The sequence below is a fragment of the Sphaeramia orbicularis genome, chromosome 2 (assembly GCF_902148855.1).
Source record: "Sphaeramia orbicularis chromosome 2, fSphaOr1.1, whole genome shotgun sequence".
NCBI lineage: Eukaryota > Metazoa > Chordata > Actinopteri > Kurtiformes > Apogonidae > Sphaeramia > Sphaeramia orbicularis.
The window spans coordinates 13,913,854-13,937,958 of NC_043958.1; the positions used below are offsets into that span (position 1 = coordinate 13,913,854).

The 24,105-nt window shown below is 37.6% G+C and overlaps 1 protein-coding gene across 1 annotated transcript in view; it reads left to right on the forward strand.

The window, feature by feature from the left end:
* LOC115435660 (neural cell adhesion molecule 2-like) overlaps positions 1–24,105 on the forward strand; it is a 410,900-nt gene that overhangs the window by 340,496 nt on the left and 46,299 nt on the right. Inside the window, 4 exon segments of the mRNA XM_030158227.1 lie at positions 1,872–1,968; positions 4,482–4,655; positions 15,670–15,789; positions 16,719–16,840. Of these exon segments, the coding sequence (XP_030014087.1) occupies positions 1,872–1,968; positions 4,482–4,655; positions 15,670–15,789; positions 16,719–16,840 (513 nt within the window).

A 24,105-nucleotide genomic window follows, 5' to 3' on the forward strand; every position in this document is an offset into this window, starting at 1 on the left:
TAGTTTTTATGCAATAATTCATCCATGTCGTAGTCACTGGAAAGCAAACGCAGACTCTGGCTTCAAGAACTGTGGACATTTGGATCTCATGAGCTTACCATCACCCTTGTCCTTATGAAGTTAGAACAAGTCTGGATCAAACTGGATATAAATCTAAAGAACATGCATTGTGCAGCGATCACTGGTAATTAAATATGCACATATCTGGCTCATCCCAAAGAGCCTAAGCTGTCATGGCAACTGTGGCTCAATCGAACATTGTATTCCAGGCCTATATGTTGGAACCCTTAATCAGACTGAAATGAGGGAACAGATGCCCCGCCAGCAGAATAGACTCATGTCACATGGTCGCTGTTACAAAGTGAGTAGAGGAGTTAGTGCATGCATGCTATATTAGCACAGAAGTCCATATTTATTTAGAAAGCAATGAATGTAATGCGAAGGCTGGAACATTAGCTGGTGCTACATTTGTCATGTTTTTTTTTTTTTGTTTTTTTTTGGTGCACTGAATTCATTGCTGTATTTTGTATATGTACTTGAAGCCTAAGGATAACCAGTTCTTCAAACCCAGAATTAAAACATTTTACAAGATCTGACAGAGACAAGTGACAATGTTTTCACTTGGGATTAAAATGGATTTCTAAAACCTAAATGCGAAGTATTACAGAAGACCCTTAATAATGTAGCTTTCACAACGGAGAAGAAAAAGCTAAAGAACAGAAAAGAAAAAAATTTCACCCTATATCTTCATTTATTTATCTCCATTAACCCTTTATAGGGCACTCTTAGAAATACTCTTAGAAATACCATAGTGTGTTATTGGAGGACTTAACAAGACTGTATTACTTTTATGAACTTTTTCCAAATGTTTTATTGTTATGTAGAAAATCAAGGTCAAATAAGTTACCGTATTTAGTTCCTTACCCTTAAGTGGCAAAAAAAGAAAATCCAATAATTAAATATAAAAAATACAACAAAACACATGTAAGGTGAAAGGAACATATATTTTAGAACTGCTGCTACCACTGTCGTGTAAAGTATGCAGAAATTACCAAAAATAGTCACTTGCCTGATGAAGGATTAATTAGTTCAAAGCTGAGTTAAGACTTTTTTAAAAATGTATTTACAAAGTTTATTTCATAGGGACAATGCAAATTACATAGTATAACTTGTACCTCTTACAAACAAGCTGTAGTAACTGATGATTCACAGAAAGAGATTGTAGTTACTGCTAGTTTCCATCTCCACTCCCTAGTCAGGCTTTTAGCAGAGAAAGAAAGAAAGAAAAGAAAACATTTAAGGTTGCATAAAATTACAATAGTTGCTTTTCCATTGACCCTCAAATTGTGCAAATATAACTTGCGCATAAAAATGTACCTAATGGAAAAACGACCATTGTGCGAAAAGTCTCATTTTTTGATTAAAAGTTTTTGCGCTGGCAAGAGGTGGTTTTCGGGTGTAGCGCAAACTGCAATGGAAAGACCTTTTTTCGCAACTAGAGTCAGGTGAATTAAAAAAAATGGATGTTAACGTATGTTATAACAAGTAAAGAAGAAGAAGAAACATGTTACGGTATGTGTGGACACACCAGGAAACCCGATCATTTTTTAATTTAGTACGACATAGTAGGGTAATACATAATAATAATGAATATATCTGTAAATCAACACCATATTTACATTCATCGCCATGTTTATGGAATGACTTCTTGTGTCATCTCGCAATAATAAATAAACAAATTATCACATTTGTGATTTAATGGAAAAACCGACATTACGCACTTCTGTTTTTTCGACATTTAGTAAATATCGGTAAAGTTTTGCGCAAATGTCCAATGGAAAAGCGACTAATGTTTCATCTTTTTTTTCCAGGTGACTCCGATGTCCGACAGGGACTTTGGGCGCTACAACTGCACAGCCAGGAACAACATTGGAGTTCGATACCAGGAGTTCATTCTTGCGCAGGCAGGTGAGTGTGCAGCGCTGCCACCATTGTACAGGCTTCTACTTGCACTAATGAGATTTGTGACTTAATTCCAGGACAGGAATGTGTGGAGTCAGGGATCCCACACCTTTCAAATCACTGCATTCACAGTAACTCTAACTGTTCAACTACTTTGTAACCCTCTACCTCTCTACTAATGGTAATAGCCTTATTTGCAATTCTCAGGAAGATAAATTCCACTACAACTCCCAGCCCCTATTCAGCCAAGCCTAATCTCAAATAGTGCCGGCTGATTTACCATACCCCTCGCTATTTACTGAAGTACCCCTAATTTACTGTAGTGCAGGCGAATACACAATAGTGCAGTCCAATTATCTTTAGTGCAGATTGAATTGCTCTGGGTAAGGAGAAAAGTAGTGAGCAAAAAGCTGACCTAAAATGGAGTTGCACAGGAAACAATGCGTGTCTAAAGTTGCTCTAACACACAAAGGGAAACACATGTACACACACGCTGATGTTGTTGGAAAAGCCACAGCGTTGACAAAAGAGGCTTTGAGGAGAGGTGATTTCCGGTGGAACCTGCAAAAACTCATCAGCTCCTCACGCTGTAAATCAATCAATTAAAGTAAAGCACAGATTTATTAAAGAATAGAGCGAGAGGTATGATGTTGGTTCGCAACTCGAGCAATTTTACCTACAAGAAAGTAAATGAAGTTAAATGGCTTTCAGTGCCTGGAGTTATTGAAGTAATAATGGCTGTGTTTACTGCGCTTATTGGTACTGCCAGCACTGTGTACACAGTGATGGAAGACGTATGTAAAAATACTAATAAAGATGAACTACTGTCGAACTTGAAATACTGTAAATTTTGTCAGCAAAATATACACTCAGAAGTTCTGCAGTAAAATATTTTTTCACAGTGTTTTCCTGTTATTACAGTGCAGTCACGGAAAAAATTATTAGACCATTAAAAGTCATCAAAAATAATGGTTATGCAATCAAGTACTAACTCCTGTGTGAATTATGTGACTAAGACAGACAGAAAAGAAAACATGGAATGCCTAAAACCACTGTTTTTGTCAGTACAATGCCATAGCGATTGATGTAAGAACTGAAGTGATTTTGGTTATTATCAAGAAAACATGAAAAATGGCTAGATATCAGCTCCCAAATTAGTTGTTTTTGTTGTTATCATTTATTTGTCTAAACAAATGAACCTTTAGTTGTATCAGGCACTAAAATGAACAAGATTTTGAAGAGAACAAGGGGTGGTCTCATAATTTTTTCCACCACTGTATATTGTATTTTATTGATGTTTTGTTTTTTTCAGTTAAGAAATCTACTAAACCCACTAACATCAGTTATTTTATTATTATTTATTAGCTGTACAAGTTGATTAATAGTGATTTTTTAAAGGCCAGTATAATAATAGGTCAGTGCAGGAAAAAAGCAATAGGTGACTGAAATCAGGCTGATATCAGTGACATTTCTTTAACTTTTTGTGTGGACTAGTGTGTAATCTTTAGTAAAGAACAATTTCTGACACAGTATCTCCACCATTGGAGGACTGTTTATGTATGGTCCAATAGCAGTTCATCTGTCTTTATCCAGTTATCGCATGAAATATATGGCTAGGGTTACACCTTTCGAGCTTTATATATACATTGTGCATGCCCCAGTGTTACATTTTTATTTCAAAGATGATTACAGTTATTTTTTTCTCTTTATTTTGTTGGGTTTTCAATCAGATTGCACTTTCACCTGTCAGTATGTAAGATTTGGTTTATTTTAAAGGTTAAATACGTTTCCTTTGGATCAGAGCAGATGGAATAAAAGCCAATCAGGAGAAAGTGAAAATGCTCAGTAATATGTTTAATTCTTTTTTATAACAAGGCCAGGCTTGTGTGAGGTCCACGTGTCTCAAAAAATGTATGTTTCATGAGCGTAGAAACCAGGCCTGTTTTCATCTCAGTGACATTGGAATTTAATTTAAGAGGGAGGGGGACTTTTTCATCCCATAAATGAATACTTAATCCTTCAGTTTTATCACAAACTTTCAGAATTAATCTCTTTGGAGATATGTGGTTTACACTGGACAGGAAGAGGATGACATTACATTACATTGCAAATCTGAATTCTGCGAGTTCACTGAAACTGTCTAAACCAAATATGACCTTCCCAGTCTCCATTCACACACATTACTGGTAAGTGTTTATTTCTAAATAAATGCCAACACTGTTTGTACCAAAACTCAGTTTCCATAATCACCATGTTTCATTAATTAATGTATTTTTATTTATTCAATGTACTTGAATTTGGTTGAATTACTCTTCAAGCACACTTACCTCTACACAAATAAATAAAGTTAGATGTTGCTGTCATTAATTGAAGTTTGTGAAATATAATTTTCTAATCAAGAGAAGCACTTGAAACCAAATAATAGGCTCAGACTAATGGATAAAGCTGCAGCAAATGAACGTGAAGGGGAAATAACTCAATGCAATGAGTGTTTGAGACATTGTTTTTCCTCTTTCCAGATGTACCATCAAATCCATACTCGGTGCGTCTCTCAGCCGTATCCCAGCGCCTCGCCACTGTCACATTCATGAAGCCAGACTCTCACGGTGGAGTACCCATCAGCTACTACCTGGTCCAGTACAAGGAGGTCGGCTCACAGGACTGGAGGGACGTCAAGTCGCATAGTGTTCAGAGTGAGTCCTTGGATTTTTGACACCAACTCCATTAACCCATAAAGACCCAGTGCTACTTTTGTGGCAGTTCCCAGTGATTTATTTTTTTTTCTATTTAACCTTTCTTAAATGGGTCATATTTTGCTAAACCTACTTTTATTAGGCTTTGGTACATTTATTTGTATATTTGTGGACTCTAACAGTTCAAAAAGTTTGAATTCAAACCCTCCAGGTGCTGCAAAGCTATCGTTATATTCATTCCGTCAAAAATCGAGTGGATTTCTACAACCCATTTCAATTCCTGCTTAATTTGTTATGTTTTATAACTAGATACATCATGACATTTGCACATATAAGGTCAAGACATCCGACCAACATTTCTCCAAGTATAACTGTTTGTCAGCAGCAGCGGTAGTAGTAAAAACTGAAAATATGTCCAAACTTTGAGCTGATTACCTAAAATGTTCAGTTGTTGGTTGTATTAATGAACACAAGTGGCTGAACGGGACAGAAAGCGTGGTCAGCAGCCTGGAGGGGGTGGGGCGTGAAGTGGCTCATTTGCATTTAAAGGGCCAGTGCTCAAAATGACATTTCTGTTGTCATTACTCAGAAATAGGGTTGAAGATGGACCTGTGGAGTTGAATTAATGAAGAATTCAGACCTAAACATAGCATTACAGTTGATGGAGACCACAGGGAAATGTTTTAAAATGCAGAATTCCATTTAAAAAAGTAAATAATCATGCCTTTAAGTGATTTATCACCTTTTATTTTGATATTATTCTCTGTATTTTACATTTTTTCAGTGAAAATCTGCTATTTTCCATATGTTAAATTTAATGACCATTTAGATTAAAAAATCAGACTGAAGTTGATGGTTATAATATCAGAAACAACGAAAACTGAAGAAAAAGTGGCTTTTTCAGCAAATATATTATTTGCTGAACATAAAGCCAAATGTGTTCATCCACTTTCAGTGATCCAACTCCATGGGTTTTACTAGTGAATTAATGTTGTAGAAAATGATGGTGTTACCAGGTTCACAACAGAGCCTCTGAACATCCAAATGGGTCATATCTGATGACCATGAAAAGAGGACAAACTGTATTTTATACCTATTATTTACATGTATTGATAGGATTAGTGGATTAACAGGTATTAAACATTTTAGATCAGTAGATGGTTTTGGTTGCCAGTGGCTGTTTGCGTGTGTATGGGTTAAAGGAAACAGAGTGCAAAATGTAACCCATTACATATGAGTCATGCTCTTAATGCAAAGGCACATGAAAGCCTAATTAGACACTGCCCCATTTCCATTTCATCACTGAATACATCAGAATTATATGATCACTTAAAGTTATTTACAAAAGTGACAGCAGTGAATCAATGAAATAGCGTTTGTTAAAGACTAGCATTATAGGATGCTACAACCTCGACCAGAGTTATAATGACATTTTGTATTACCTGCATCACATTAGTATCTGCTTTTCTATTAACAGTTGAAATAATAGCATTCAGGATAAAAAAATAAAGTAAAAATACCTTATGCAACTACTTCAGATCGAAGAAACTGGCCTGATTGAGCTTAACTGGACAAATTCTTCATAAATGTTCAGAGGAGGTTTTTTTTTTTTCTTACAAAAAAACAAATAGGAAACATTTTAGTGTCTCATAGGTACCATGCAAATGTTTAATCCAATGTGCTCTCTCTGTTTTGGAATGAATCTGTTCATGACAGACAACTTGTGATATTACAAATTTTCACGAGGGACAGAAAAATCGACCTAACAAGCCATTTAAAGCCATGCATTGCTGAAAGTCTCAGCGATTCAATGCAGGAAATTGTTTGTGCAAGTGTTTGAAAAAATGTTGAATCCAATAAACTCTCAACAAAATCAAAAGCTGCTGGAATACCTACTCCCAGGCAATAAACCTCTTCCTCTGTTGTATTTCTGGCAGATTAGATGCTTCATAGAATGCAAAAACACATCAGAAAATTCTCTTCTGCATATTTGTAGCATGGAAATAGGCATCTTGGATGAGCTTATTTATCATTCATATAAACAATGACGTTTCAATCTCGACAGAATGACATTTTGTTCACATATTTTCAGTGGATTAGATCAGGGGTTCTCACCTGGTCTCACTACAGGACCCACATTTTCCCAGCCTTACCAAGTCACAACACGCTTTTATAGAATTCAAACCTAAAAATAAAAATTAAAAAAAATATGAATTGCTTTATTAATATACTTAGTAAACTAGCCTTTTTAGAAAAACAATTAAGTCCATATTACTGTAATAATAACCTGAGTGTTCATCCCGACTGTACAACTGTAAATTGGTAAGGCTCACACAAAACTGTTTTCGTTTAAGTGCATGCTTTGGTGCTAAAGGATTTTTGTTTTGGTATTTTATTCCTGACATGTCACACTTGAGCTTTAATTCCTTTTTATCGTTACTCTTTGTAAATCCATATTTATCTCAGGGTCATATTTGTCTGTAAACATCTTACACAAACGTTTGCTTGACTGCACTTTGACACGTCTGTCGAAATAAAAGTTTGACATCAAGTTGCATTTAAAGCAACAAAAGCAATTTAAAAGCTTTTTTTTTAACCCACACATTTTACAACCCATTCAGAACAAGTCAGTGATTCACATTTGGGTCATAACCCACTATTTGAGAACACTGGGACTGGAAAACGCAAGCATTTACTGATGAAGTTGTTGTGAAATATGTTGACTTCTGCTGCTCGAGAAAAGAAAAATAGCACATTTTATAGCGTATAAGGGTTCAGGATTTATATAAATTAGGATAAGTGTCACAACATCATTATAAGATGTGTGTATTCCTGGGGAGAATGATGAGTATGTTCATTTAGTGTGTTTTTGCTTGGCAGTAATGAATGAGATGCAGGCAGAGGTACCTGTTCTTAAAGATGAATTAGCTTTAATCATCAGTGATCTGTAATGGTTTCTTGTTGCTTTAATCAAAATCTTTTTGGGCATTCATCTATAAATTGATGAGTTTCTCTCCTGTCAGAAAACCCTCACCAAGTGAATATATTTACAATTTTGACTTACAATTTGAAGCTTTTCACCTCTGTTTTTTAGATCTCACTAACCCATAAAGACCCAAACCACCACTGTCAACCAGTATCATCTACTGATCTACACTCTTTAATCCCTGTTGATCCATTAATCTGATCAATCCATGTGAATAAATGTTGTAAAATTCAATTTGTCATCTTTTCGTGGTCATCAGATATGACCTATTTGGACGTTCAGATGCTCCGTAGTGAACATGGAAACACCGTCATCTTCTACAACATTGATTCACCAGTAAAACCCATGGAGTTGGATCAATGGCAGTGATGGAATTGCTTGTTTTAATGTTCAGTTAATGATGTATTTTACTGAAAAAGTCACTTTTTCTTCAATTGCATCTGTTTTTGATATAAATAATCTAAGCTTTTATGACCATCTACATAATCAGTGAATTAAACATGGGAACATACCTGATTTTCACAGAGAAAAACACAAAATAATGAAGATAATGTTGCAATAAATGGTGATAAATCACTTAAGAATGGTTAAATAGAGTGAAAAACTCATATGGGAACTGACATAAAAATAGCACTGGGTCTTTATAGGTTAAAATCTGATCATTTCTGTCAGCTAACCTCACACACATTGACCAACACCAGTCAGCTGCATCACACGCCCTGTCTTGCAATCCCTCCTTAAAATGCTGTCGGGTCATGACGAGTGTCCGACACCTTGTGGGAGAGTGCCAGAAACCGTCAGAGCTGAGAGTGCACCCCTCCTCTTCTATGCTTTATGACTCCAAATTGATTTCTGAGCCTGTTGGTGGAAAGTACACCACGAGGTGAAGGATGGATGGATGGAAAATGGGAGCCGGAGGACAAATGGTTGGGTGATAAGCAGGTCTGACAAACCTGAAGGGCTTATCACTAATATCCCTCATTTCAGAGTCAATTACAATATGGAGACACAGCGGGGTGAATACTAAACAGCAGGTAGCACTTTAGAGTATGTAAAAATTATACGCTGCATTTAGAAAAAGCGAGACACGCATGAAGGAAAGTATAAAACAAGAGCAGAAAAGTAACAGCTTTACATAAAAAAAAAAACCCTACTAAAGAGTTTAAAAGCAGAGATCCCAACTACATGAATAGGACTGTAAATGTGATTTTCAGGTCTGTTTGACATAATTTGCTCAAAATTAGGACTAAACTTTTAAAAAATCATGATCCGGGATTATCACACAATAGTAAATTGCATCATATATTTCCAGAAGCCACTTTAGGTCCTCACACAATAAACTCCTCAATATAATGAGATCCCTGGACTTGTTTCATTTGAATGCGTTTGCCCAAATTAAAACGTCTCCTTATAGCCAGGAAAGTAACCTAGCAGCACTGCAAATGACAGAATTTGTATTCAGTTCCTGGACTAAACAACTGCAAAAGCACCTATTACCATTCAAGTATTTAATTTGTGCAGACTGACAAAAACAACAACTTTCACTCAAGCTCATTACACTACTGACTCTCTGCTGGTTGTCTGTGTACTGAAGGTTATGTAAATAGATTACAGTGACTGTAGAATTTAAATAGGAATCTGTAATGTGGTCTAATAATGAGATTTTCTGTTTTCCTCAATAACCGTTCTAATTAACAGCTTGTATGAAAGTGATTGCCCCATTTTCACTCCCTGGCTTGTAATATTCATTCTATTAACATACTATAATAAGATTCACATGCATCATATGCCTGTATACAATAAGAGATCCTATGGGAAAATATACCATAAGTTAATGGTTTGATTTTGTGTTTTCTGTCGTTAAAGAATTCTACAATCCGACAAATCAGCAAATATATTCAGTATCACTCCCATTCCTTTACGTTTCACAAAGTTTGATTCAGTCCAATTTTATTTACGTATCCCAGTGTTACAAACCACTGATGTGCCTCAATGGGTTCAATTTTCAGCACCCTCTGTTCATCAGCCCTGAAAAAAAATGCTTTCGTTGGAAAAAAAAGTTAAAGAAAGCTTAGGAAGAGCTACAGAGGAGGATCCCTCATCCAGGATGGAAAGATATACTGTATGGGTCAAAACATTGTATGGGTCAAAATACGGTGTTATATCTCTCTGACGGGACATTTTAGAGACAATTTGACAGATTAGTGTTGCTAAATGACCCACATTTTTACTTCTAAATTCATTTTTGCTTTAGTTGGACCATAAGGGATTATCCAAAACAAGGAGCTCCTTCATATTGAAATAAATGTTGGAATAGCAATCAATTAAAGTTTGCTCTCTGACGGGACATTACTGTGATTTGACCCATATAAAGGAAATATGTACACATCTATTATAGGCAGCAGATGAATACTGAGACTGAAGAGAGAGCAGTGGTGAGCATCATTTAGGAACATTTTCATTGGTCTTGACTCAAGTCTTGGTACAATACTGCAGTTTTTGCATAATCTCACACAGGAAAAAAACCCTAAAATGTGACTTGTTTCACCTCTTTCCATACCATATACCTTTTTTTCATTTATTTTGTAATCAAGGTTATACAGTAGCAAAAAGAAAAATGTGAACCCTTTGAAATGTCATAGTTTTTGCTTGAATTAGTCATAAAATATGATCTGAGATGCACCCAAGTCACAAGTAGAGACAAAGACAATAATTTTAACCAATTACCGCACTAACATTTATGATATTTCTTGTCTTTATTCAACAAAGGGTCCACATACCTTTTGTTGCCACTGCAGTAATAATAATAATAATAATAATAATAATAATAATAATAATACAACATTTTATTTATAGGTGCCTTTCAGGACACTCAAGGTCACCGTACAAAGTTGTTAAAAATAAATAAAACACAATTAAAATGACATATATACATATATAAAACACATAGGTACATAAAATGGCAGTAGATAAAAGTGAAATTATGGAATTGAGTAGGCCTGTCTGAATATGATTTACAGCTTTAATCATCTAATTGTCTACATTAACATTAGACAATTAGACATTAACTGTCTACATTAATTGAAGACAAAAGATTATTGAATAATACACTTCTTTTTTTTTGACTAAAACTTCATGCCATGTATGAATGGAGAAACACATTCACTATTAATATTTTACAAGTAAACAAGTTGTATTTTGCAAGAGATGTCTCCAGAAGAAGAACATTGGTTTTTTGATTCAGGCATTTTTTATTTCTTTTAAAAATGCAAACCATTGATTACTCAAATGAATCCGATATGTCCCATTTTTAGATGTTGGTGAAAACACAGTCTTGTCATTGGAGGTACGTAATAGGCCTACCTGCATTTAGTTTTGTCCATCAAAGAGAAAGAACTGAAAAAAAAATCCATTAGTCCGTTTTCTTCTATCAACCACGTTCTGGGGCAATATTTTGCACTTCAGCTGCTTCACATTCCACTATATTTACTAGCTAGTAGCTAACTATTATACTGTCAGTTACCCCTGTACTGCATGTTGTACTGAAATGAGCTTTCAGCTTAGAGCTGTCGATCACAGCAGTAGGACTAGGGAAACAAATTGAGACGTTTTAGATGATGATTATATGCTCTAAAAAGTTGTAGATTTACTCTTAATGCTGACAAGAACAGTGACATGTTTGGAAGCTATACTCACATACATTCATACATTTCTAAGGTCACTATGAATGCAGCTTGTTCTAGTAGAAGAATATTTTTTTCAAAATAGACCGAATATGTTGGCTTTCGAAGATTCCATTTGCCTGAAGCCTCCTTGTAATTGTCTTGATAAATAGGACATGACCTAAAAACCTGAACTTAAACAGAATGATTCTTCATCAGCTGCTCTTCTCCAACCTGCTGCTGTTTCCTGCAGAATAAAATACAGCAAAATAAATCTATTAACATTGGCATTTTCATGGGATTCATCACCTGCAGTTTGTCTCATAATTTAATTTAACCACCGCTAATTGTTCACTCCTGCTGACAACCTTGACTGCCACCCTAAAGATGTCAGTTACCCTGGTAGTTAATGCTAGGCAACATGATGAGTTAACATCAGTGGGGAGGCTGATAATATTTTCCAACTAATGCCGCATTTCCACTACATGGTACCAGCTTGACTCCACGTGACTCGACTCGGCCTTTTTGCATTTCCATTACGTAAAAGAACCTGGAATCTGGTACTATTTTTTTCGTACTTGCTCGGCCAAGGTTCCAAAATGGGTGAAGAAATACTAAAATGTGATGTGTAAACACTGCAGACCACTGATTGGTCAGGGAGTTGCCTCTACATCATTGCGTTATCAATGCGTGACACGGCATTTTTTTTTAAAAAAACAGATTCTGAAGTTTACAGTAAATATACCGGTAGGCTAATCCATGAGGAAACCGTGGTTGGTCGAGGAGGTTCAGACATTTCTGTCCTTGGTGGCTGATGAAAAGATTCAGCATGGTTTTGACAGGGCAACACAAAACAAGCAAGTTTATCAGCAACTCTATGAGCAGAGTTACTATTGCTGCGTTTCCATTATGTGGAACTGGCTCAACTCGGCTCAGCTCGACTCGGGTATCAGGTCCTATTCATGAAGACCGTTTCCATTACAGGATACTACAAAGTTTACAGTACCTGGACGTCATAGCAATGCGGTGTGTTACTTCCGTGTTGTCTGTTCAGAGAGTTGGTGATAAACTCACTTGTTGCATGTTGTCTTGTCAAGCTCATGCTGAATTTTTATGTCGGCCACCAAAGACTGAATCTCGACCGACTGTGGTGTAGTTTTGCGGTCTGTCATCATGTGGATTAACCTACCGGTATATTTACTGTAAACTTCTCATCTGTTTTTTGTAAAACGGCGGGTCACAGAGACAACTCTCTGACCAATCAGTGGTCTGCAGCGTTTACACATCACATTTTAGTATCTGGTCCCCTGTCTTGGAACCTCGGCGGAGATTATACCAAAAAAACTAGTACGCAAAAACGCAAAAAGGCCGCGTCGAGTCGAGCCGGTACCACGTAGTGGAAACGCGGCATATGACATCCAGGTACTCCAAAGTCAGTAGTATCCTGTAATGGAAACGGTCTCCAGGAAGAGTACCTGGTGCCCGAGTCGAGTTGAGCCAGTACCACGGAGAGGATACACGGCATAAGAGGTTTAAATCAGCACAACTTTAATATTTTTTACTGGCAAAAATGAGACGTCACTTTTTTATTGATGAAATGGCAAAATACAAGCACAACCAAAGTTTGCCTCAGGGGAAAGAACCATATAATAGATTTGTTTCTTGTTTTATGAGTATGTGTAACAAACTCCACTTCCCAGGAACAGACTGAAAGGTGAAGCAGCATGCATGGGAAAGAGGATACGCATGTTGGTGTTTATTAAACAGACACTGGATCTTTTTGTCCCCTATGTACAGACCGAAGTGGGCATCAAATGTGAACTCTCCATTTTGCAACCATGCATAGCTTGTGAGACCCAGTTTCTACTTCCTGTTTCTCTTAAATATCCATCCATCCATTCCCTGATAAAGACCAACAGACATTGATTATGCAGCATGTAAAAGACCATTCAACCAGAACATTACAATTGTATTTGGCAGGGACTGAAAATATCCTAATGCAATCATATCCCACCTAGCCGCTCTCTAGCAGTGACTTGGATGAATCTCTGTGCAGAGGATAAATAGGGTCTTTGAAAAGGACCAGTCAAGCAGGTTGAGCAGGAAACAGGCTAGAAATGTGGTTTAGAGTCCTAAATGTCACTAGCCATGCACAGTTACAAAATGTAGTGGACTGAAAGAGCAAAGTATTTTACAGTTAACAGCTGAGATGCACACCTATTTACAAAGCATTTTATTATGTTTTCCATTATGCAGTCTTTTTTAACCCATAAAGACCCAAACATCCACCATCGACCAAATGCATCCACTGATCAAAACTGTTTATCTTCTGGCCCACTAATCCTATCAATACATGTAAATAATTGTTGTAAAATGCAGTTTATCGTCTTTTCATAGTCATTAGATGTGACCCATTTGGACGTTCAGAGGCTCCATAGTTACCATGGAAACACCGTCATCTACTACAACATTGAGAAAAATTATTTTGGGAACTACCACAAAAGTCACACTGGGTCTTTATGGGTTAAAATTAATTGAGGTATCTTGTATCAGAGGAACAGCCTATGTGCCATATACATTAAAGGTGCCATATGTCGGATTGTGGCCAAAACTGGTACTGCAATCACATTCAAAATACTGTAGAGCGTGGTATCCTCTCCTCTTCCCAACAGACTAGGGGTTGCCAGATCCAGCATGAGCGTCTACTTCTAGCATTTCCACTCATCCTTGCCACCACACCATAAATTTCATACAAAAAATCATCACCAGACTTATTATACATAAGTATAATATATAATCGGCCAGGACAAAAGTCCTGCCCACTCAAATGCAAGTTTACACAGATTCAGGAGATAGAGAAAATGTAAATGAGCCTTAAGTTTCACTTTTACAAGTGGTGCAAGTGGCACGGATCGCTACCCCCCCGACCATCCCCTGGCAGAACCACGGATGCTGGACTACTGAACCCCCCCTTTCGGATTACACACCGCTACATGAAGAGGTTACTTCCACAGAAAACACTGTACTACAAGGAGCTACCATGGCAAGAGACAAGTCCTTCACCGGTACCCGGTCTGTTCACCAGTAGCAGACCGGCAGTATCTTCACCAGGGCCAGGAGAAGAGACTGCAGCCCGGCCCCAGGAGAAGACACTGACGGTCTGGGACCGGGTGAAGAGACCGCAGCCCCAGCTCTCAGTGGCTCTTACCGGGTGGTCAGACCAACTCAGAGCTGGCGTCGGTCTTCAAATTCTTGTCTACTTTCAGCCGTCTCCATGTTTCAAAATCATCTCCTATACATATCCTTGTTTTGTTTCTCACTTTGTCACGATGTATTTGAGAGTAGTAAGAGGCCTTTTAGGTTTATTAACGTCAGACATTTATGATCAGAAATGTTCCAGCTGCAGCTCAGTGGGAACTGGCAACCTGGATGCTGAAAGGCTACGGACTCTGTGATTGGAAGGCCATGTTATAACTACTTAGAATATAATTCCTACATACTGCACCTTTAACTTGGAAATGGCTTCATTCTGTGGCACACTGTTCTTTTGCTTTCATGTGTTTTTTTTTTTTTTTTTGCCTCTATCTGAAAGGATTCAAAGCCCACACATGACAAAAGTACTGGCATAAAGAGAATTATTCATGACCAAATGATGTGAAACAATACACCTTGGCAGCTGTGATCAAAAAGATGAAATGATGTCAATAAGTTGGCCCAAGTATTGGTAGGAACAGTTATTTCAATCTATGGTATTGGTAGGGAAACTATTCCTAATGTACATATGTAGATCTACACAGTTGTATAGTTTGTATCTTCAGTTCTTTGATATATTGATGTCAGAATATTGGTAATTGAAGCTTTTGTCATAGCTGTTATATACCCTATAAGCCAGAACTCCTGGGCACCTGAAAAATAGTCATTGGTGACAAAATGGACTTGCTATTTTAAAAATCATAGGCTCTAATCTGCTGCTATTAAAGCCTCCACTCTTCTGAGAAGGTTTTTCACAAGAGCTGTGATTTTGTGCAGGCATTTGCTTCCCTTCAACCACAATAGCATTACTGAGGTGGACCACTCATGCTGGCTGATTAGATCTGGCTCACACTCACTGTTCCGATTCTTCCTGTGTTGGATTGAATTGGATAGCATTTCCTCACAAACAAGGGGACAAAAATTTGCTCACCAAAATAGACATGGAAGATTTTTCTCAGATGAAACCACAGGGTCTTAGCTAAACCATAAACAACAGATCCAAAGCCTCATTTTTCATTTTTTTCCCCACCACACTTTCTGCTATCTGCTTGATTGATGGTGGCCTCATACAGTATTTCCAGGTGACGTGAACTCTGGTCCTGTCTCTATCCAGCGACGGTGGTGCTGACAGGCCTGGAGCCCAACACGACGTACGAAGTCCGAGTGGCAGCTGTCAACGGGAAGGGCCAGGGCGAGTTCAGCCACACAGAGACCTTCCAGACTTTACCCATCCGTACGTCTGTTTCCTCATCCATCTCTGTTGTCGCTGTTTTTCCTCCCCTTTTTCCTTAGACAGTCAATGTAACAACGAGACATTTATCAAAGTAAAAGCTCCTCCAATTGTTAGCATCCAGCACAGAAGAGATCTTCAGACCTATTATAACCGCCACCTCACAAGTGATGATGTGGAGAAGGTGATGAAATGCAAACAGCATAGAAATGTCATAGATCTTTTACTTATAGGTCAGTAAACGCTGATAAAGATGCTTCACAACTACGTTATCTCAAAGATGTTTTTGTCCCAATAAATAAATTGCACTGTATGTAATGGAAATCTAAATTTATTTATATATTCAAAGCATCAGCACCTTAGCAAAGTAAGAACTATTTGCTATCTTCTGATGCTGCCATGCTTATACTTACACTGGTTACTACGTCCTCGTATTTCAGTGATATGAATCCAGATTATTGGAGCTTGGAATAGATTCTGTCAAATTTGTGTCTTGATGTAAAAACGGCTGCATTAAACTTATACTGCAGGGGTTTTATGATAAGCATTTTATTTATTCTGGCAATCCAGTGAAGGAGGATTGCAGTAAATCCAGGCAAGGCCATAGAAAAAGTGTTTTCCACTGTTAATATTATACAGCAGTATAGCTTCTCAGGATGAATGTTGGAAAGCAACCCAATTAGTAAAATGCAGTGAATAATAAGAAGCTCCGGTGGACATTAGTTATAGACACGTAGAGGGAGTTGCCCTGTAATATGAATTTAATTCAGCTCAGAGCCTTCTCTCTCTTTGGTACACATCCTTATCTCATATCTCACGATGCTTCCGCTTTCTTGGAAACTCACAGGCACACTATCACAGTAACACACACACAAAGGCATATTGTTTTGTTCTCATCTAAATCCCAGCCCTCCCCTTCATGTGTCCCTCAGGAGAGCCAAGTCCACCAGCCGTCCACGGGCAGAGAGGAGTGGGCAAGGCCTACAGGCTGGGCCTGGTCAAACAGGACGATGGTGGGATGCCCATAGTGGAGTATATAGTCAAGTACAAAACTGTAAGTATTATTTATGATTGTGTGTGAAGGTTATGAGGGTCACGAAAGATAGAGCAGTCTGCCCACTATTAGCTCTGAGTAAATCAAATATTTATGATAAAATTTAACATATTCTGTCATTTAGTATTTCCATCCAAACAGACGCGCTTCAGGCCAAAAACAAATTCTTGACAAAAAAGCAGTCATCTTTGCTTGGCTATGAGTTGTGATTGTTCAAGGTTATAACAGATTAAAAATCTGCTTTACATGGTCAAAACGTTCATCCTACCTTCTTAACGAGGTCTGTGCCTTTTAATCAGAATAAAACATATCTGCTGTTCTGTTGTGATTCAGAGGCTCAGTGAAAGTGGCTCTGCACAGGCCTGGGTCCAAAATGGGTCCAAAAAAACATGATCTGGGTCACCATCTAAGGAAATGACACCCGCCTCCAGTCCTCATTATTAGGAAAGTTAGACAATATTTTGAGTTCAGATCTTGACCTGAAAAAGATCTATTTGGGTGAAAACATTTAAATTTTATATTTGGAGCTTATAATGTGGTATGACTTCCAGAACCATGTCTTACAGCAGTACACTTTGATCTGATGTGTACACGTCCATTTTCTGTCTTAAGTGGTTTGAATATTTGAACATTTTTTGCCTTCAGGTATGAAACAATGGGTGTGCAGTCATTTCCACAGATCATCAGACCATACAATCAAATCTCATGTTCAGGTTTAATTCATATCCACAGGTGTTTGACACAATGTGAGAGTGAATGAATAATAGATCAATAATGTAAAGCGCTTTGGGTGCCTTGAAAAGCGCTATAGAAATCCAATCCATTATTATTATTATTATATCTACAGGTTTGTGCGTCAGAGTGTGTCAGCATTTTCAATCTGCCCAAGAATAGTCAGAATCGTTAATCTGACTAGTGTTGAATGATATACAACCATGTCATATACTCCCATTAGACACAGGCAAGGTATTTTCAAACATTTTACAGTGAATATGGATTATAGGTTTTTACCCCTCAGCCAACTCGAAGGGGTATTGCAATCGTTTTGGCGTCTGTCTGTCCATTCAACAATGTAAATGCATTATCTGAAGAATGAATTGTGATATCTGCACCAGATTTATACTGTGGATGTATCTTGGCACGGAGCACAAGCCTGATAAAATAGATCACCTTGACCTACTTTTTCAAGATCAAATGGCAAAATGTCCTTCCAACTATGTAATCTCATTATTTTAAAAATGCATTGAGATTTCCGCACCAAATTTACACAAAGACAATCTAATGTAAATTCTAGGGCAGTAACTTTCAACAGAATCTACACTATATTTGTCCAAAGGGTATTAACAGGGCACACCACATTCTGTTTTTCCTAGGATTGATTCATCTTTCTTTTAGAGTCACCCAGACAATGAACAGAGTTTTGTTCAGGGCATCCTTAACAGTTTTGCACATGCCGTCAGTGTTTCAATGCCACACAAAGTTCTCTCTGAACTTTAGAGTCTTTGTGAAGTATTCAATACCGAAAACAGACAAAATATGTACTTGAACATTTTCATCATGTAATCCACATTTTAGATTTTCTCTTCTAACGTGCTGTAAATGGATAGAACTTCAGTTGATCTCTACCATATTGTTGTTAGTTTTTGTAGGATCTCTGCTGTCAGAACCCAGGGTCGTGGTCTGCCAGCATGGGGGGCAGAGGACCCAGTATCTGCCTCCCACAGCTTGTAGTTATCTGGCTCTGTGGGGCTGGCTCCAGGTCGGTGTGTGTAGGCGAAGGTCGAACGCTGGTACCTGGTTCTTACTAATCTGAAACACCATTAAAATGAAGACAGATTTAAACTGCATCTAACAAAAGGATAGAAAGATATTAGACGCTGAGGCTTTTAAGGTTCGAACGTTATAAACTGGACACAGGTGCATCTGTGGGTTTTCTGCTACCAGCTCAAAATTGAAGTAGACCTCATAAGTGGAAGTATGTCCCCCTCGGTCTGAGTGAAAGGCTGGGGTCCAGCTGGTCTCCTCCAGGGTGTATCGTACTACACCCAAGAACTGCAGCACACATTTTGGGGCAAGATTGAGGTCCAAGGGCCATCTAGTTTTATGGTACTGTCTGTCTGAAAGGGCTGTAGGATATTGACTCTGAACACAGTAAAACATACATTTCATGGCTGTAGAAATTACATAATCTCAGTTTTATAAAACTGTGCAACATAATCCAGACATTGGAGGAATTTATATTATTGTCAGGTCAGCTTTCCAATTGATGACAAACATAGAGAGTACAACTGTTTTGGACGTAATTTTCTTATTTTCATCTTAAAATTACAGCAGTGTTTTTCAATACTCCATGCATTTGCGATATATTGCATAAGAATCACTTTTAAGAATATATCCTATATTTATTGTGTTTTAAACATTCTATTTATATTTAACGTCAATTTATGTTAAGCATAACAAAGACTAGCTTTAATTAATATCACATTTAATTTCAGACATATGATGTTAATTCTCTACTGATACATACCGTTATGCATAGTTTTAGCTACATTTAGCTTTAGCTTTATAAAAGCTGGTGAAATAACTGCTGGCACTGGATGAAAGCCTCAGTTTGCCCTGCCAACATTTTTCGTTGTCATAGTGTGATTTTTTTAGATACATGTTTAGGCATTTTAAGGCTTTATTTTCACGAGGGATGACTGCTTTAATAACATTTTGAGGGCAAATAGTGAATCCAACTTAAGTCGATTAGTTGTGATGTCATTGTTAACAAATCTGTCCATACCAAGACCAACCAAAAAAAAAGCATTTAATATTTTAGAGTGCTTACATTTTTTCCCAGATGTTGCTTAATATATGCAGCAGTCAGGAATAAACAGTGTTGTAATTAGTTTCAAAATCTCTGAAATAGTAAGTAAAATATAAATGTGCTCCAACCCCAAATAAAAAGTCGACTCTTAAAAAAAGATATTGACTGTGCTGACCGTGCAGTTAAACAGCCATGCAGTATGAGCTCACAAGCCACATAGATTTGTTTTTAGAGATCAGATTTTAATATTAAGGCAGATGGGGGGAAAATGAAGAGACTGAAAGAGATGAGGATCAACAGAGCAGTTTTTTAGACAGAGAGAGAGGGAAGTTCATCCTCTTCAGGTGCAGACCAACCAAAAACAGGACGCAGGCTGAGAGTGGACATAGTGTGGTCTCATATAGTCATCCATATCTACATACTGTTCCAGCTTCAGTGAGGGAAGTGAATCACAAATCATCCTAACTGGTTGGCAAATCGCTTGGTCTCATATTGCAAATTTTCACAGTAATGGAATAATTATAGTAGTCAATGAGTAAGGTGTATCAGATTTATGAAATATACAGAGTTGGTGTGTAACGGCCACCTTTGTGACATTGAAATGATAAATCGCTAACCCTTAAATCCTGCTTTCAAGTCCAAGCCTCAGGACACTGCCATGACTCCATGATCTATATTAAAACCACAGCTTTTCTTGAAAGAATTATTGTGATTGAGGAGAGTTGATACTTTTCTGCACGACTGATGTCTGGGTGCTGCTACAAGTCAAATTCAGAACCACTGACGTTGAAAGTACAGTGAGTGTGTCTTTTCTTGCCTCTGGCTATTAACTCCTGAAGCCATTATCATATAGTACAGTCATTTTTCCAGCAGGATACCCTCTCTTCAATCCAAAGAAATTGACAGTATCACTTGATGAAATGACTGCATTTTAAGAACTGACCAAAGTAAGCATGCTGCATAATTAACAAGGAGTGTATGATTTAAGGGTGCAATTTTGTCTCACATGAAAGAAACCAAAAGGAAAAACAGCTGGACATTGTAGTTTCTTTGTGGTTGACACAATGTGACTCAGGGAATACATTTTCCTCTCAGTGGAGAGCATGTGGTTTGAGCTGCTCCTGCTGCCTGAGTGGGTACGTTGGCGGCAAAGTGAATAACATCCTGAATGCTCCGCTCGCAATTTTCTATTTTTCCATCCTTGTGTCACTTATAATCCATGTTTTTGAAAAGAGTACACACAAGCATTGAGAATTCATTCATCCATTTAAGTAGTTGATATTTTTCATTTGTTTGTAAAATAGCAAAAAGCAGCTTAAACTCACAAGATAATGCTGGGACTGAGATGAGGCCAGGAAACAGAATAGATGGCACTCTTACAAAAACTCTTCACAGGACTAAGTGGATTTGAGCTGGTCCAAATCTCCTATCTCCCCAGTGCTAATGTGTCCAAGCAGCTATTTCTCTGTCTTGTTGAGAAAGTGACTGCAGTTGAAAATAATGCCACTACAGATGAAAACATGGTGCAGAAAGGAAGGTCAGGGATAATATGCAATGTTTTTGAAGGCTGAACAGGAAACAAAAGTAGATTCTTCACTCACCACCCGTCTGACTGTCTACAGGAACACAGAACCACCCAGCTGAGGCTAGCAAATATGAAGGATGAAGTAAAAGAAAATGTGAACCTGCACCAGGACACATGACTTTTATAACCACTTCATTGTCACCAGATAATCCAGACAAAATGTTATTGACCTCGACTTTGTAGAAATCAGTTTCCTCTCTTCTCTGACCTCTAACACCGAGGAATCCTATGGTAAGACTGGAAACGACACTCTGTATTGCATATAATATGCAAATACACATTTGTGTATTCACTTCAGTCTCATCACTATGCATGCACAATAGTTAGATTTGGAGTATGAATGACAACACAGGCTTCAGGATTTTCTTTAGGATGCTAAAAGGCTTAAGTGCTTTTCATTGTCTTTCCTGGGCGTGCTGCTCAGGAGTCTTACTGCCAGAAAACTAAAGTTGTTGTATATATTATATTATATATAGTTTCACATAAATTTGGACCATTATTGTTAACGCATTTGTGTACGTAAGTTTGAAAAATCAAGAGCTTAAAAGTGATACTGAACACTAAAACATATTATAGTGTTTAGAATCATTTGACTCAATAATATTGAAATGCATCCATGCTGGTGATAATGCACATAAAAATGACGAATATGTAAACGTTGCATCTTATAGGTGAAAACAGCTCAGCTTACTACTGTTTCAAAATCTTTATGAGCCTTCCCATCTCCATGACAAAACACTACTCTGTATCATGAGATGTGTATTAAAAAAAATCAGTAGTTCTTCCTTTATATCTCTCCATATTATATCATTCTCACACAAGGGCAGCAACTTTGTCTCGTAAAAACCCCTGGCTGGATCTGTTAATTCGTATTATGACTTGAATCCTAAAAAGAATGTATTACAATACCTAGAGACAACAATACCAGCTGCAGAATTGCAATTTTTGTCATTGAATTTTGATACTTCAAAGTTTCAGTTCTCTGTAAAGAACCACTCTACAGTACTAATATATGTACACACACACACACACACACACACACACACACACACACATACACACACACACACACACACACACGCACACACACACACACACACACACTACTGGTCAAAAGTTTTAGAACACCCCAATTTTTCCAGTTTTGTATTGAAAGTCAAGCAGTTCAAGTCCAATGAACAGCTTGAAATGGTTCAAAGGTAAGCGGTGAACTGCCAGAGGTAAAAAAAAAAAAAAAAAAGTAAGGTTAAACAAAACTGAAAAATAATGTACATTTCAGAATTATACAAAAAGATGAACAAGAAATGGGTTAACAACTTAAAGCAGTTCTGCAGCAATGGAGGTTGATCAGGCCTCAGAAGTTGGTGCTACCAATTCCTACAGGTGTCCCAACATTTCTTAATTCCTTCCAACCCCCTCTGTCTGCATAAAAGTAGTGTTGGAACACACTTTGGTACCATACTGTTGTGAGCATTATTTGAACAGTATTGTACTGCAGACAGTAGTGTGTTACTATAAAAATGGAAAAGAGGAAAAGGCAATTAACGAAAGAAGAGAGACAGACCATCATAACACTTAAAAATGTAGGTCTGTCCTACAGAGAAATTGCCAAGAAAGTCCAGGTGTCAGTAAGTCCAGTTTCCTTCACCATCAAAAGGCACTGAGAAACTGGGGGAAATGCTGACAGGAAGAGGTCTGGCAGACCCAAAGACACAACAGAATCAGAAGATAAGTTTATGGCAATCAACAACTTGAGTGATAGGCGACTCACAGGACAACAGCTTCAAGTACAGCTCAATAGTGGTCGTAGTAAGCATGTCTCAGTTTCAGCTGTGAAGAGAAGACTTCCAGTTGCAGGTTTGATCAGTCCATAACACCTTCTTTCAGTCTTCAGTAGTCCACTGGCGGTGTTTCATGGCCCAGGCAAGCCTCTTTTTCTTATTCTGAAGTCTCAGCAATGGCTTTCCTGCTGCAACTCGACCCATCAAACCTAATTCTAAAACTATTCAAACTAACCCTCTCAGAGCCTCATATGGTTCTGCATAAGTATCTTGTGATTCTCTGTCCCTGAACTACTCAACACCTGGACATTCAGCCACCTCAGATCACCTGTATCTCAGCTGCTGAAGGACTTTATCGTGGTTTTCACAGTCATGCAGTGGACTGCTGTTTGGCTAGAAACACAGATCGAGTTGTACAAGACCTGCTAAAGAAGTCCTGTGTTAGTTCTGGATAAAGTAAGCATGTAATATACTCCCCACATCCATTACTTAAACATTATGGCTCAGCTGTTGCTGAAAACGTCTTATCACACTCAACTCCAATTATCATATTGAAACTCTAAGTGTTTGGTAGTCTCACTTCTTTTTACTTTTTCACGGTCAGACACAACAAACACATTTATGAGTCTCTTATTTACCTAATATTATTGTAGCAAATAAAAATACGAAAAACAAGATTAAAAAGATATATGAAAAGAAGCTGCTGCCCTAATTCCCTCTGTGAAATTAAAAATTAGGCAATTATTAATAGGATGCCAGTTTCAATTCTTTATTTTTTTCACCACTTCAAACAAAAAAAACCTCACAGCTCTAATTTCCCATCCTTGATCTACTGGAGACAATAACACAAAAGATCTGGGATGTTGTGTTTTGTATATGTGAGTATCAACAAAACATACTACACAAACTCCTACAGGTTAAAGTGGACAAACTGCACATTTTTACTGACTCTAAAATACCCATTTAATCTGGTTTTCCACTTATTTCCAACCTTCGGAAAAACAAGAGTAAAAGGGTATTTTAAAAATTCTTTTCTGTTTCTATGCAAATGCACTGATTCGCAAAGTCACCCCAATCATTCTAGAAGGGG